The sequence below is a fragment of the Marmota marmota genome, unplaced genomic scaffold (genome assembly GCF_001458135.2).
Source record: "Marmota marmota marmota unplaced genomic scaffold, marMar, whole genome shotgun sequence".
NCBI classification, from domain to species: Eukaryota; Metazoa; Chordata; class Mammalia; order Rodentia; family Sciuridae; genus Marmota; species Marmota marmota.
This window is the reverse complement of record NW_025999932.1, coordinates 36,209,905-36,226,897: the sequence shown is the minus strand read 5'-3', so window position 1 is coordinate 36,226,897 and position 16,993 is coordinate 36,209,905. Positions and strand designations below refer to the sequence as shown.

Sequence of the window (16,993 nt, the reverse complement as noted above, 5' to 3'; positions counted from 1 at the left end):
GGTTCAAAAATAAGTTTTTCAAATATATACTTATGGAAATATATTCCAAAAAAGTTGTCAGAAATTTGTACTCTAACAAATGGTGGGTGGGACATTTGTACATACATATAATCTGATCAGCTTAATTCCCTACTAACTCCCCTTTCCTCTCCTCTCCTCTCCCCCTGAGCCCCTGCCTCTATCCACTCTATTTTCATAAGATCTCCTTTTTTTACATTTTTATCTCAAGCTTCCATATATGAGAGAAAACATGACCCTTGACTTTCTGTGTCTGGCTTAATATAATTTTGCTTAATATAATGCTCTCCAGTTCCAACCTTCTTCCTGAAAATGACATAATTTTGTTCCTTTATAACTAAATAACTCTCCTTTGTGTTATAAGCACCACATTTTCTTTGTCCAGTCATCTGTTGGCAGACACCTAGATTGATTCCATACTTGGCTAGTGTGAATTGTGCTGTGATAAACATGGGTATGCATGTGTCTCTCAAGGATGCTGGTTTTAATTGTTATGCAAAGACGTCGAGAAGTGTTTTAGCTACTTCGTTAGATGGTTCCATTCTTAATCTTTTGACGATTTCCATGGTGGTTGTTTCTATTTCTGAAAAGATTATCAGAGATAAAATTGTCTAGCACTGGAGTCTTTTTTTATTGTTGTTTACTGTAGCTTTCTTTAAACAGGAAGAATTTCTTACCTGTTCCTTTGTCTTATTTGACATTTTTTAAGAATACAAGCCACTTTTTTTGGTATAATATTTCTCACTTTGGGGTTGTCTAACTTTCCTCTTGATTAAATCCAAACTATACGCTTGAGACACCCACAGAAGGAGTGTCCTGTCTTTCTTACTGAACTATCAGGAGTCACAGTTTGCCCCATACCAATCTTGTTGACTTCCTCACTCAGGGTGGTGTGCATAAGCTTATTCACTGTAAATTATTATTGATTATCTTTATAATTAATTAGTATTTGGGAGTAAACATCCTGGAACTCTTAAATATCCTATTCTACATCAAATGTTGACTCACTATTTTTAGGATCTACCAATGATTTTTCTAACTCTAGCATGTCTTCTGCATTGGTTGGCATCCTTCAGTAATGAAGAGCCTTCCCTTCTCCACTTCTTTATTCATTAATGATTTTATATCAATATAAATTTTTAGACTTTCATTTTATCTAGGGAATTATTGTAGTAGTAATACTAGTAGTAGTAGTAATTTTGATGCTCATATTGTTCCAAAATGGCTAGAAGAGACCCTTTAAGCTTGCTCCTACATCTTTTTAATCTTTTTATTGTTCTTTAGTACTTTCTTATTTCTGCAGCAGGGAATTCCAGGCTCTTTTTGCACTTTCCCTACCCAAAGCCTGAATCAGCCTTTTTTCCAAGGAGCCCTATTCCTTTAATTGGAGAATGGTGTTTAGAAGCCAACATCTAGGCAGTAGCTGTGCCATTACTGGTACAATATTGCTTAGTGTCCAAAGCCAGAAAGTGTGTGTGTGCATGCGTACATATATAACTATGTACTCATATCAACATTTCTAGAGCTAACTGTTTATCAACAGCTATGTATATGTGTGATAGTTTGTAGATTCACTTTATCAGGGTAAAGAAGCTTTTTTCTATTTCTACTACTGTGAGAGTTTGTATCATAGTTATTGACTTTTGTCAAATAATTTTCATATCTATTGAGATGATCAGAATTTTCCCCTTTTGGGTACTAGGGATTGAATGGGGGAGGGGTAGTTACTACTGAGCCATGTCCTCAGCCCTTTTGATTTTTTATTTTGAGACAGGTTCTCACTAAGTTGTTTAAGGCCTTGCTAAGTTGCTGAGGCTAACCTTGAACGTGTGATCACACCGCCTCAGCCTCCCAAATTGCTGGGATTATAGTCATGTGCCACCCTGCCTGGCAGTTTTCCTTTAATAAAGGAGTATCTTTTAATATTTGGATTATAGTTATTTTTTAAATTTATTTTTTAATTGTAGTTGGACACAATACCTTTATTTTATTTATTTTTATATGGTGCTAAGGATCGAACACAGGGCCTTGCACGTGCTAGGCGAGTGCTCTACCGCTGAGCCACAACCCCAGCCCCATAATGATTGTTTAATGTTAAACTAACCTTGCATTCCTAGACTAGACCCTATTTGGTCATAGTGCACCATTCTTTTCATTAACAGATGGGTTTTTATTACTAATATTTTGTTATGGATTTTTATATCTTCTGTTAATAAATATTGGTTTGTAGTTTTCTTTACTTGTAATGATTTTATTTGATTTTGATGTCAGTAAAACCAGCCTTATAAAATGAGTGGGGAAATACCTTTACATAACCTATCTTCTGAAGAAGTTGTGGGAGATTCATTTCATTTGTTACCTTATGTGTTGAACAGAATTCACTTGTGAAGATGGTACTGAGGGTCCGATTAAATAGGGGAAGAACATAAGTAGCCAGGGGAGTGTGGAGAGTGTCGGGAGAGACTTGCACATGTATATTCAGTTAGTCTTATGGGCCAGAGGTATGTTGTAATTCGGGTTCTTTGGATCTCAGTGGCATCCTTTTGGCTGCAGGGGCCAGGGCTTTGGGGTGCACTTTCCATTCTGCTTTTGTTCTCAACATGAGAACTTGTTGGAAGCTAAGATGCAGAAATGAAGAACAGATTAGCAGGACAATGATTAGTACTATTTCAAATTTGTCAAGTTTATAGGAGCAGCTGTTAGAGGAAGAAGCTGTTTCAAAGCCATTTGGGCCAGTCATTTTCTTTCTGGGAAAGTTTTTAATTACTATTCCAATTTTTGTAGTCAAAATAGAGCTATTCCAGTCTTCTCCTTTTTCTTGCACCAGTTTTGGTAATTTGTATGTTTTAAGAAATGTCTATATTTCATGTCAGTTGTCAAATTTCTTGGCATAAATATTGTTGTAATATAGTAACAGTAAGAGCATATTTTATATTATCCTCTTAGTGTTTGTGTTTGTATAACAAAGTTTCTTTTTTCACACCTGATATTTGTTATTTGTGTCTTTTTGGTTTTCTTCATTAGCTCAAGCAAAGCTTACCAATTCCTTTTATCCATTTGAAGAACCATTTTCTTCTGGTTTGCATCATGTCTGATAAGACATCTGTTTTAATTCTTACATTTCTCCTACTTCTTATACTTGTCCATTCCTCTCGCCCCTAATAGTTTCTAGCATGTTGGTGTGGTTTTCTTGATCTTCTTTGGGAGTCAGTTAAGCTTCTTGTATCTTTGAGTTTATAGTTTTCAACGAATTTGGAAAACTTCTGGCCAACATTTCTTCAGATATTTTTCAGTTATTTTCCCTCCTTCCTCTCCACTTCATCGGTTTCTGGGACCTCAGTTACATGTATACTGGGCCTCTTTTGATAGCAGTCCTGACATGGAACTTCTGATTTTTTTTTCCTTGTTCCATTTGTAGACAGCGATTTCTCTTAATGTATTTTCAAGTTTATTTTGGATATAGGATTTCATCTTCCATTAACCTCCAGTAGTGAATTTTTATTTCAAATATTATAATTTTTGGTTTTAGTTGTTCTATTTGGACCTTTTTTATGTCTTCTCATTTTTCTGCTCATATATTTGTGTTTTCCTTTAGATACTTTGTAGCTTTTTAGGTAGCTACATAGATGTCTGCTAGTTGGTCATTTCTGTGTCGATTTGTTTCTTTCTCTCCTCTCCCTTTATTATTATTTCTTACTTTGAAATAACTTTAGACTTATAGAAAAGTTGCAAGAATACTAAAGAGAGTCTACCCTCCCCTTGGCTTCCCCCAATATTAACCCTTTACATAACCACAGTACAATTATCAAAACCAGGGAATTTAGCTAACTCATGACCTTATTGGAATTTCACCTATCTTTATACTAATGTCACTTGTTTGTTCCAGAATCCAATCTGTGATCTCAAAGTGTATTTAGTTGTCATATCTCCTCAGTATTTTCTGATTTATGAGAGTCTTTTAATATTTCTTTGTCTTTCAGTGACCTTGACACTTTTGAGAGTATTGATTGGTTATTTTGTAAAAATGATCCTCAATTTTTTAGATAGTTAGGAACTGTGCTAATATGCTGTTTCTCGTGTAATCATTTCATAGCACTACTAACAACAAATAGTAACAGACACTGGATAACATTGATGTGCTTGGCACTGATCTACACACTTTGCATGTAACAACTCGTTAAATCCCTATGGTGGCAGAACGAGGTGTGATAGGAGCCAGAATAGTGACACCAACCCAGAGAGCAAAGGTCAAAAGGAAAGGCCACTGAAACTTTTGCATTATCCTTATTGGAGGTCAGCTCCTAGCATCAGGGACTATTCAGGTTTGCATGTTTCACAATGCTAGGCACATATACAATAAGCAGATGATTGAACAACTTAACCAGTATCCTCACTAGTTGAGAGGACTGTTTTTTCCTAAGGGACAAAGTCAAGATCTCTATCCACTGTGGCCCTTCAGAGCACTTAAGTTATTTTCTGCCCTTTGTTTTGGTCTTGAATACACCGCACTCCCCGCCACACTGGTGCCTTTGTATGACCAATTTCTTTCTATCTCTTCTCCATCTCTTCTCATGATTTGTTCTGTCTTGTCATTATCACCCCAAAATCAGAGAAGCAATTCTAACCCTCCTTGCCTGCCTCCACCATGCTCCTACTCAGACACCCTCCATCCCATTTTCCTGCCTTCCTCTCTCCAGAGACCCCTGCCTGACTACTGCACAAATACATACTCAGCTGGGGATAGCAAACAGAGGTGGGTGTTGCATTAGGGATTAACCTGCTGCTGAATTCATCACTGAATACCCAGGCAAGTATTCTGCAGTACATTGAAGTTCTCAACAGCCTCCTGGCTGAAACTTGAACTTCAGGATTCATACTGTGAATGGATTTTCTGTGGTGCTCTAGTATTTGAAGTCCAAGGATGACGTATTCGTAAACTCATGCAAAACTTGCATGGGCCTTAAAGTTATATGCTAATGATTCTGGTCATTAAGTGAAATAGAATCATTAATCTCTCTGGATCAAGAGCTGTGGCTGTGAATTAGACAACACTTGCTACAGTCATTTTACTTGTATGTCCCAAGACTCGCAGCCAAGACATTATATCCATATGTGACTGTGCCAATGCTAATAAATTTGCTTTCACGTGGCATTTAGAGATTTCTATCGAGCCCACAACCTCAATTATTAAAGTTTGAGAATATATGTGAGTTTATAAAATCCTTGTCTCCCCAGGAGTTTTAAACAGGAGCTTACATCATGGCTTAGCCACAAATTAAATGGGAATTTGGGAAATAAGCAACTTTGTTTTCTTGCATATTTGACTTCACCTTTGTGTTAGTCCACTTTTCATTGCTGTGAGCAAAATACCTGACAGGAACGACTTAGGGGAGCAAAACTGTATTTTGACTCATGGTTTCAGAAGTCTTAATGCATGGTTTCAGAACCCCATGGCAGAAGGGCATGGTGGAGAAATGCTGCTCAGCTCATGGCAGCCCAGAAGCAGAAAGAGAGGGAGGAGCCAGAGGGACAAGATGTAATCCAAAAGGACATGTCCCCAGTGACCTACTTCCAGCCACATCCTGCCTGCACACCCTGCCTGCTTACAGTTGGCACCCTCTACAGTAGTCCTTTCAAATTACTAGTCCATCAACTGAATTAATTACCGATTAGCTTACAGCTGTCATGATTTAATCATTTTACCTCTGAACATGAACACAGGAGCTTTGTAGGCATACCTCCTAACTAAACCATAGCAACCTCTGACACCAAGATGAAGATTCTGATCTTAATTGCAATGTGCAACATTAACCAAGAGTTGGATAATTCTTGAAAAAGAAAAACGAAAGATGTTACACATGCCAGGTGCCACATGGGGAAATAATATTAAGAACAAATCAATCTGGACTTATATGGAAGAGTGTTTGGGTAGTATGAATCTACCATAATGTACACCTGTGCACATACATGTATAACCTACTCTTCTTTCAAACTTTTAAAAGAATTTCAAATAAGAGTCATTTTGTACATTTTATACCAAACATTAGGATACTTTAGCTTACTCAAGTTCTTTGGCCCCTTTTTTTTTCTTGCATCATTTATTATTATTATTATTATTATTATTATTATTATTATTATTATTCTGAGTTTGGGAAAGCTTCAAAAAATTCCTGCAAACTATAAAACCACTTGCATACACACACCAGGGCTTCTGTTGTTTTCATCAGACCATACATTTTTTTGAAACTGATCCCAGATTACCTACATTCTTTCCTTTTGTATGTCTCTAATATCTTCAATTTAATTTTTCCTTGTATTCTCAGTCCTTGGGTCTTTTGTTCTTTCAAGATTTATACTTTCATTCCACACTCCCACGGAGATTCTTCTCTATTGGCTTAAGGCAGATGTCAAGGGGAATTTGTCCCTCGTTTTTTCTGGTCTATTTCATATTGTCTACATGTAGACATTATGTATCTTTTTGGAGGGGACCTTCATAGGACATGAAGGCAATCTGGAAGTAGGTCGGTAGACATGTCAATTTACTTACTAAATGTAATGTTTTATTCCGACTTGTGACAACAGTACACATATCTTAAATCTTAAGGGTAAATGAAGTGAAAAAGAGACTAAATGAACGACACCATGTTTCAGTACCAAAAGGACTGGTGAATTTAAAGTAGCTGAATTGTTCCTGGTTGAAGTCTCCATCCTGCCTTAACTCTGAGCTTTGGCCAAATCACTGGTATTGCTGGCCTGCAGCCACCTGCTCTGTGACATGGTATTAACTCACAAAGCCATCTTATGACCTTTCCTACAATCGCTGGTTCTTGGGGTGCCTCATTTCCTTCTCGCCTGGGAGGAAGGTGCTTTTAGAGTGAGCATTCATGAGATGGGACAGTGCACGCAGCACTTCCCTAAGCCCCTTGGAAAGATCATCTGTTTTGCTGGAAGAAAGTCTGAAGGGAATACACCAAATACTGACCATTATAGTCTCTGTGTGTTTATTTTTCTTGCCTTCAGTTTCCAAAGAGCACAATTACTGGAAAGTAATCACAAAGTCTAGCAAGGTGCTTTGTAATTTTTAAAGCACCTTTCCTAGGATTTTATGTGCTTAATCCATATAGAAACGTGGCACAAGTGGTATTATCTCTCCCATTTTACAGTCGAACAAGGTGAGACCAACTTATTTGCCCAAGATCACTCAGCTAACAAATAAGGAGCCAGAACTTGAACTTGGGACCTCTGACTGCGGACTTTCCACCACCCCAAACTCCCTTTCCCTAGATGGCTCCCACATCCTAGGAAGTCCGTCCTCACTAGATGTTTTAGTCAACTTTTTCACTCCTGTGACTAAAAGGCCCGACCAGAACAATTGTAGGGAGGAAAGGTTTATTTGAGAACTCACAGTTTCAGAGGTCTTAATCCATAGAAGGCCAACTCCATTCCTCAGGGCTGGACATGAGGCTAAACATCATGGAGCAAGAGTGTGGCAGGGGGAAGCAGCTCACATAGTGATCAGAAAGCAGAGAGACTCCATTTGCCAGATACATAGCCATGCCCCCCATGAACCACTTCCTCCAGCCACACCCCACCTGCCTCCAGTTACCACTCAGTTAATCCCACCAGGGATTAATTCACTGATTAGGTTAAGACTCCTATAACCCAATCATTTCTCCTAAACCTTCTTGCATTGTCTCACGCGTGAGCTTTTGGGGAACACCTCTCATCCAAACCATAACACCAGATTTCAAGGACAGCTTCTTCATATAGCTTAGGGATTGACCCTCTTTCCCTGTTTTTAAGCCGGTCTAATTTGACTAGCCATCTTGTATCACAAAGGCGTATTTCTCCCAATCACTCCAAAATTCAGTGATCCTGGGAGTTAGATACAGGATGCAACAAAGCCTCTCCCTTGGAAGAGAGCCCAGGCCCAGGGAGGCAGGAGGGCATTGTCTTAGTGTACTTGGAAGGTGTCCTGTGGCTTTGATCTTGTCTGAATAATCAGTACTGAGTTGATTTTTGTACCTCTTTATAAACTCCCGAGGTTTCGGCATCCCTTGGGGCCATAGACCAACCAAAAGGTTTTCTCGCAATGTGCAACAGTATTTTACATCTTTCACAGCAATCTCTGATCTGAATTTAAATTAATCTTTACAACTCTTCAAGGTACACAAGAAAAGGGGTGGTACCCTTGTTGTACAGGTGGTTAAAGTCTTCCAGACTGTAGATGCCAGAGCCCGGATGTCCTCCCTGCTCCCTGCAAGCCCAGGCTGCTTTCCTTTTGTTTTTTACCCAAGGTTCTTATTCATGCCATTGTTTGTATAGGTTATGGCCATTCATCCTTAAGTCCTGATTACAAATCTCATTTTAAGAAAGGAAAAAAAAAACTCAGATTTATTCTGCTTCATCTTCTTGCTGTATTCTTAATGAATTCTACAGGTCAACTGATCCTTGGCAGAGTGGCAAGCCAGAATTTAAGTTCTTAGCTGGTGCATTTACATGTCCAATCATTCCTTCAGCTGTCAGCTTTTTAGCGGTTACTGTACTTTCATTCATAAATGTTATTTTGATGGTCTGACCCTAATCAAGCCCTTGTGAGAAGGGAGCAGGAACCCAGTGAGATTTACACAAGGAATCGGAGCATCTTCATAAACAATAAAGGGAATGTTACGTTACACGTGGGGTTTGATCAGAATGTGTATAAAATTAAAGTTGTGTTGTTAGTTCTTGCTAAAGAAAAAAAAAAAAAAGCCAAGGAATAACTTAGATCCTTTCGTTCCTCTGAGAATTTGCACAGAGCACCTGCTACATGCCAAATGTTCTAGGTACTGAATATGAAGCTGTCAACATGGCAGACAAAAATCCCTGTTCTGCGAAGTTTCGGTTCCAGGGTGGGTGGCTCTGGGAAAAGCTGAGCAGATTAAGGACAGGGTCTGGGGAGAGGGAGTCAAGGAAGGCTTTGCTGCCTTTGTATCTTATCCACCTTATAACATAGAAATCTGGTTTCCATCCACATTTTTTTTGTAACTTACAGTTCCACAATGAATTATTTTTAACATTGTACTAAAAAAATGTTTTTTAAAACTTGTAGTAATTACACTTGTTCAATTACATTCTTCAGAGAAACGTTAGTGATTTCTAAGTCTACTATGAGTCTATGCCCCTCTATTTTGTTCGACATTGGAGTCTACGTAATGCTTCATGCTTTTTAAAACAGGATCTGAAAAATAAAAGCCAAAAATATAAAAATGGTTTAAGAATTATTCATCTCAGAAGCTTATGTTCATGTTATTTTTTGTGTGTATGTATTTTTTTTTCTAAAATGATGGTTTGGGCTCCAAAGTTTGGGTGATGCTAACACTATTTTGTATTTTTTACATTATTTTATAATGCCTTTGAACACTGGGAGAAAAAAATGTGCTCCTTGGCCAGTTGTCCAGGAGCCTGATATTAGCCCTAGGATGAGATCACCAGTGCCGGTCACCATGGGAACCCTGTGCTGCACCTGAGGGCCTCTCTTGGAAGGGAAAATGCACAGCTACCAATTCAGTGCTAAACCAGTCTGCCTTGCTCCTCTGTTCTAGAGACTGCAGATGGTGCACGAGTTATCAGGTGACTATTTTCTTTTCCTTTTAGATGGCAGCGCAAAGAGTGAAAAGAGGCAAGTGACACAGTTCCACATGAGGCTTGGCTGCTTCCTGTACAACTTCAGACACCCCCAAGAGCTAAGACTTTGTCTCCCACCTTTCTAGAAAACCACCAATTGCCAATAGATGCATTTTAAGGGGCCAATGATAAAAGCTTCATTTATTTGATCAATAACAGGCAATGACATTTGCCCTCAAGATGGAGGCATCCCCAGGATTTGAGGAATTCAAGCCACCTCACCTCTGCCCGGGCCTATCCCCCATAACAGTGTGGCTCTTTCCAGTATAGTGCATTATAGATCAAAATGTTGAGGGTATAACCCGTTTTCACGGTCATTTCTTAGGCCTCTGACCACATTGGCTTGTTCCACTTGGGTCAGATCAGCATGTTTTAGGTGTGTACGTGGTGATGGAAACACTGGATTCTACACTAGGAGCACTAGCAAACCCCGTTTCAACCCTTTCTTTAAATACTTACCCAAAACCTGACCTTTCCTTACTCCTTACCAACTTGGCAGCTTCTGGTTCAGAACAATATCTAAACATGTGCATTTTATGATGGCTTAGGGTTATGGAGTCATAAACATTGCTTCATTTTTAAAAGATTTGTTTGGTATGTGTATTATTATTTTCTTAGAGCAAGGGCATAGGATATGAGAGAAAGAGAGAAGTCAATGCCAAAAAGTAATTTAGTGGGAAATTCTAGTGCCTAGTGAATGAGTTTCAGGAGGAGGGGGTGGGGTGTGCAAACATGTCTGGGGGTTCAAGCAGGCTCATTCACTAGACGAGCAGAAGGAATGGGGTTGCTACGGTTCAGTTCATCTTCCTGTATTCTAATGGGACCCCCCAACCTCTTTTGCAGGAAATAATTCTTTTCTGAATTTCTGACTCCATCAGTTTAGTTGAATCTAGTCTGGCAAGGAATCTATATTTTTTCAATGCCTCCTTTCATATGTTGAAAATTTTCCCTTCACCTCAAGGAACTTTTACATTCCCGTGCTTCCATAGTTGAGAAGAAATCTTCCTCTCCAGAACCCCAGCTCCAGAAAGTCAATGTAGAATTCTGGCTTCCAGGAGTGGGCGCTCTATAAAAAGAGCAGCTTGAAACCCAGGCCATTTAGGGTAAGGATCAAGAACCTGATGTGTGGTTCTGCACATAGCTGAGGAGTTTAAAATGTGGCTTTTCCCACCCTCTTCTTGTACAGTCCACACACTGTCATTGGAGGTCAGTGTACATTTTGGCCCAAAGCAATTGCCAACTCCATGGTGCTCCGGCTTAGTAGGTTCTGTGTCTGAGCAAATCATTTATCCTCTCAGAGCTTCATCCCAGGGACAGAAAGCCTTCTAATATAGTAGCTGTCATCTGCAGGTGGACCACTGCCCTTGTATCTCCTTCCTCTGGAGAGATTTACCGTTGGTAGATTTCTGGGTGGACTCCATGGTCCCCGAAGTATAAGGCTCCCCCAGTTTCTGAAAGACTTCTCTTTCTACCACTGTCTTCACTTACCAACCATGTGTTTGACCCTCTGCTTCTGTGCCTTCCTCCCCTCTCCCCAGTCTCTCTTATTGTCTCCATGCACACACCCCAAAGCCACTGGACATGACGATGCCCAGGTGGTCACTAGAAGCCCTGCTCTTTCACTTGTGCCCCAAGTTCACATTCCATTGGCCTCTGAACTTTGAAAAACTACCAACCCTTTAAATTTAACACAATTAAAATGACAAAAAATTTGTGTCATTTTTTTTCCATTGGAGAAGTAATTCATAACACATTGCAAATAAAAGAAAAAGCAAAAGGGACCCTACCTCTTATCAGCACTGCTCAGGACCCTGTTGCTAATTACATTCTTGGCCCTAGATCAGGTCCTTCTCTTAGCTACCCAATCCAATGTCCATTGTCTGTCATTCTTCTAACTAGCAGCCCTGTAGTTACTGTGTCTGCAATTCACTTTGTCATTTTATTTCAGAATCAAATCCTATTGAGTCGTCCTTCAGAAATGTCTCATGGGAAAATTAAAATTATAACAGATATAAAACGCTAGCCCTCTCTCAAGTCCTTTCCTCTCCACGCCCACTGCCTCCAAAAGGAAGCCACTCCAGCTGGATGGCCAGCTCACTGGAGTGCAGAGACCATATGGCTCGGGTCTCAAATAGAGTCTTGCCCACAGCGATGAGCACGCGGTGTGGGCCCCACGCTCAGAGCGTGAGTCACGATGGACACAGCCAGATCCTCTTTCCCACAACTTGTCAAGGACTTTTAGAAAGCAGTCGTGCTCAGAGCTAGAGAGGAAGTGGGAAACGGGCACTGCTCAGGCTATAAAAAGGCCCGACTTCTGGAGGCCAACTTGGAAATAAGTGTCAACAGCCTGGAGATTCTGCTCCCCCGAGCCTCAGCAATACCCACTGCTAAAAGAACAGTCTCAGGAAGAATCATAAATGTGTGCAAAGAGGGAGCTACAAGAACATTCATTGTGGGATTGTTAAAATAGCAAATAATTGGGAGGAAAAACCCTGAAATGGGAGGGCTGAGAAAATTTGTGTTTAAAATTCAGTTCTGAAAATGCAAGGACCCTCCTCTCCCCTTTGTCTCCCTTCATGCCTTCTTTTCTTCCTTCCTTCCACTTTCTCCCTCTTTCCCTTGCCCAACCTTTCTCAGTTTTTCTTCCTTTTCTCTTTCTTCCTCCCTCTCTCTTGCTTGCTTGCTCTTTTTCCCTCCCTCTTTTAGCAATTTTCTATGATAAACATGTATTACTATTGCATTAATACAAAAACAATCTTAAAATATGACTATTCTAAGTCATACCATTAGTTCCTTAAAATTTTTTCTCTCTTATGATTATAATCTTTTAAAAAGGGTTGTGTCTCATTTAGTAAGTTTTTTTGGAGAATCGTGGTACATATATTTCACTATTCTATGCTTTGTCTTCACGTGGGAGATTAGTAAATAATAAAAGGATGCTTAGCTACCAATAATCAAATAGTGGTTCTTCTTCCATCCCCATACCTTCAAAGGTTTCAGATACCTACTATGTGATTCCCTGATCCCTTCCCCCTTATCTAGTCAAAAATATATGATTTGTTTTTAATGGTGTGTTTGGGACATGAACATGGATGCTGAAATCAATTAACTTTGCTTTGAAGGTCTCCTTAGAGCCCTAGAAATAATTGCAGATACTCTAGGGAAATATCACAACCAGGCCTGAGAGTGACTATTCTGATCCACAAAACTGAGGAGACAGGAAAACATACAACCAACTGAGGAGGGCACAAAAGAGAATGTTTCAAATTAGCTCATGTTCAGCTTTTATAGTTTTCCCCTTAGCAGATAGTAACTATTAGTCAGCTTTCTGTCACTATGACACAATAGCTGAGATAAGCACCTTAGAAGAAAGGTTCATTTTGGTTTGTGGTTTCAGAGGTTTGGGTCCATGGTCACTTTGGTCTTATTGCTTTGGGCCTGTGATGGCACAGTACATCACGGTGGAGGTGTGAGGCCAAGGAGGCCTGTTCATCAGAGAGAAAGTCAGGAAGCAGCTTGAAGTACACAGACACCACTGATCTAACTTCCTTCCACTAGACCCCACCCCATAAAGGCTCCATCACCTCCCAATTGCACCACAGGCCAAGCCACTAAAACATGGGTCTTGGGGGGACATTCCAGGCCCAAACCATAACCTTAGCCAAAGTCAACTTCATAGCAAGAACTTTAGATTCAATTCGTAAGCACTAGTAGTCAATTTTTCCAAAAAAGTTTATTGAAATGAATCAAGATGGAGCATTAGTGATTTTGAAGTTGTCTAGGCCACTTCTAGAATTCTGTAAAATTATAGGATCCTAACTTAGTGTCTCTCATTCCATCCTCATCTTTTTCATGATTTGATAACTTAATGAAGGAGATCATAAAACTTTATTATTGTTGAGGCATTTTTAGGAGACCGAGACACGTTTTTCTTTGTATCATTATTGCCAAAAGGCCAGGTAGCCTTAAGTATCCTGTGAAAAGGCAAAAGTGTGGTGGCAGAGTCGGTGGGCTGTGCTAAATTCAATAAAGTTCTTTCCTGATTGACTTTGGAGCACAAATCTTAACAGACACTATAAAACTCCTAAAAATGCCCATTCTTTTCAGCATCCATCACCGTGTTTTACTACTGAATCCTTTGTCCTTTAAGTGTCTTGTAAACCCTTTGGGGACCTCCCTGGCACCTCCCTTGCATACATGCTAGCACAAGTGATAGTCACAATATTTAGAATAGCTTTTTATTGACAGCACAGCCCAAGACAAACCAGTCTGTCATTGCACCCTTGACCTCCTTTCATGGGACTATCGGAGATATTGTTCTATTTGTAGGTCTAACAATTAGATTAATGTTTATCTCCCAGTTACACAGAGCTTCGTGAAGGCAGGGTCCATTTTAGTGTCCTTTTATTGCAGATGATTATCATGGCAGGCCGGGGGTAGAGTCCTTAGAAAGGTCTGCTTGCAAAGTTGGTCTTCAGCTGGCGTCTGGTAAACAGTTCCTCACACTGAAATGAAATACTGATAAGATCAGAGTGACTCTCTGTACCCATCCTGTTGGGATAAGCAGCATGGTTTATGCTGACCATGTGCTTTCCTTCTGGGGTCTAAAATTTTGGTACAAGGCAAACAGAGAGTGCCTACACCAGCAGCCCCCAAAACAGCCTTAGGCATGGAGTCTACAATGGGCTTCCCTGGGCAGAAGCATCACAGGCATGACACTAAATTGTCACTCACCTACAGGCACTCTGCCTGGCCCTCACGGGAGGGAGAGAGCTTAAGGAAGCCTGTGCATGGATTCCCCAGACACTGCCCCAGTCCTTTTCCCATCTGGCTAGGCGTCTCCACCACACCACTGGAATTAATCTTAGCTGTGAACACGACTTTGTATTGCAACTCCTATAGCACATGCTTAGTGATGGGAGTGTCTTGAGGACCCTCCAAATACCACATGTCCCCACAACCATGCCCAGCATTTGGCATTTAGTAAGTGGCTTACTACATGTTTTCTGAAATGGAAATGAAAATGACTCAAAGAGCGAGACTAAATCTGTCCTCTGAAAAATTCTCAAACAAATCAAGAAGTATTATAACACATCGATGACATCCTGAGGACTCCAATGGAGAATGTACATCCTCTGGAAAGGGCGGAGTTAAAATATGATTCTGAATATTTAGCTCAGGCAAAGCCTTTCTCGTGAAGATGGACCTTCTGTATTTGAAGTGGCAGTGGGAAGAGCAGAGCTAGGGGCTTCACTGGCGTGGAAGCTATTTCCCCAGCTTTCCGTCACCTCCCTCCATACCATGTGTTGGCACTGTTGGCCAATTGAGTCACCGAGAGTGACACTTCAGTATGGGTGATGAGGGCAAAGAGAGCAAGTGCTTCTCAACATGGCTGCACATTGGGAAGGGTCTGGAAAGCTTGAGGAAATCCTGATGCGGGGGCCCACCCCTAGACATGCCGCCATCACTGGTTTGAGGTGTGGTCCAGATGTTCATTGGCATTCCCTCCTGACACCAACCCCATCCTTTCCTCCCCCACCTCATCTTTGACCATCAGACTTCACAAGGTGAGGTCCACACTTCCACCAAGCCCAGTTTATTCTTACTTTCTAAATGCTTTATAAATTTCAATTTTCTAGTTTCCGAGTGTTAGGGTTTGGATATGAGGTATGGCCCCCAAAAGCTCATGTGCTAATGTGGCATGTTCAGAGCTGAAATGATTAGATCATGAGAGTTGAAACCTGATCCGTGAATTAGTCCAGTTGATGGATTAACGAATCAAAAGGACAACTGTACAAAGCGGTAGCTGTAGGCAGGTGGGCATGAGGGTGTGACCTTGGAGGTTATATATGCTCCTCATGCGCATGCACGTTTCTCTCTCTCTCTCTCTCTCTCTCCTCTTCCTCTCTGTCATGAGCTGAGCAGCTTTCCTCTGCCATGACCTTCTGCAATGATGTTTTGCCTCACCTCAGACCCAGAGCAATGGAGCCAGCAGAACATAGACTACACCTCTGCAAACAAGAGCCCCAAAATAAACATGATCCTCCTCTAAGTTGTTCTTGTCGGGTGTTTTGTTCCCAGCGATGATGAGCTGACTGACACACCTAGTTCACAGTCAGTAAGCAGGCACCCTGTTCTGCACCCTGTTCCTCAAGTGCCTAAGAAGACTGGAGCTGGGACAAGCTCAAAGTCACACTCAAGGACATCACTGTGGTATAGAACAGACCTCTTCAGCCGAGGATTGTTTTTAACAATGACCAATCGTCTACATTATCAGTTGACCATTATCAGTTGACTTGGAAAATACACACTTCACTTTCATATAAAATGAAGTTGGTTGATTTATTTTGAATATTTGGTGATGGCTGGTTGTCATGACAAGGATGCATGTCATCTACTCTAAAGGGGAAGCCCTCTCTACCAGTGAAGGTGAATCCATTCATCTGCCAGAGTTGCTGGGTGTCAACAGGCAGAGCTCCATGGAGAGGGTGGACCTAGGCTGGAGCACATGGGAGGTGCCACCTAGACAAGGCCAAGGAAGGGAAGGGAAGGAACAGTCTGTTCACATCCCGCCTTCCTGTCCCTCAGAGTCAGAAGCACTGAGAATTCAGACAGGAGGCCTCCTTGGCTACTTGGGTTTAGAGAATCTCAATGGGATTTATTTTCACCTTTTCTCTACCTGGTGCTGGAGTCTAAAGGTACCATGAAAATTCCAATTTAAATTGGGTTAGAACTACAAGAGCTGGCAAAGAGGCCAGCAGGGACACACCCTGGTAGGGCAGCAATTATATGGGGCTCTGGGGTTGGACAAGTCCAGGCAGGACAAGTGCAAAGTCAGGAGACTTCTTTTACCCAGGAGAGAAGACAGGCGTCAGCTTCCCAAGCCGATCAAGTTTTGGCCTTTGTTAACAAGGGGACCAGAGTCAGCTTATCACTAAATGCAAACTAATCATTTTGCTGCTCATTTATTTTCTCAGTTAACGCTTTCACATGTGTACCTTTCCAATGAATAAAGACTCATAAAAAGGGTGGCGTTGTTTATGACTATAGCAGAGTGGCCCCCACTTTCCTTTGCTAACAGGTTTATAAGGGCCAAGGAAGTTCAAAAGGTAAAAAGAATTTCCAAGCAATGTATTTTTGGCATGCTTTTTTACTATTTTTTTTTTAATAGAAAGGCTATTTGTGTTGGCTTCATTACTGAGCATAACAAGTGGTAAATTTTAACACCTTATTTTTTTTAAAGTGAACAAAAGTACCCATGGGTGTTTTTTTTTTTTTTTTTTTTTTTTTTTTTTTTTTTTTTTTTTTT

General features: G+C 40.6%; 1 protein-coding gene across 3 annotated transcripts in view; it reads left to right on the top strand.

Moving 5' to 3' along the window:
• The window catches only part of Rnaseh2b (ribonuclease H2 subunit B), a 63,321-nt gene extending 47,327 nt beyond the window's left edge, over positions 1–15,994 (top strand). The window contains exon 9 of one of the 3 annotated variants that reach the window (XM_048800900.1): positions 15,766–15,994. In XM_048800900.1, the coding sequence (XP_048656857.1) occupies positions 15,766–15,979 (214 nt within the window). In that variant the 3' untranslated portion in view covers positions 15,980–15,994. Of the gene's footprint in view, positions 1–9,654; positions 10,271–15,765 lie in introns of those variants that run through there. The other 2 variants (XM_048800901.1, XM_015484261.2) reach the window with 2 other exon arrangements.
• The last annotated feature ends 999 nt before the right edge of the window (positions 15,995–16,993 follow it).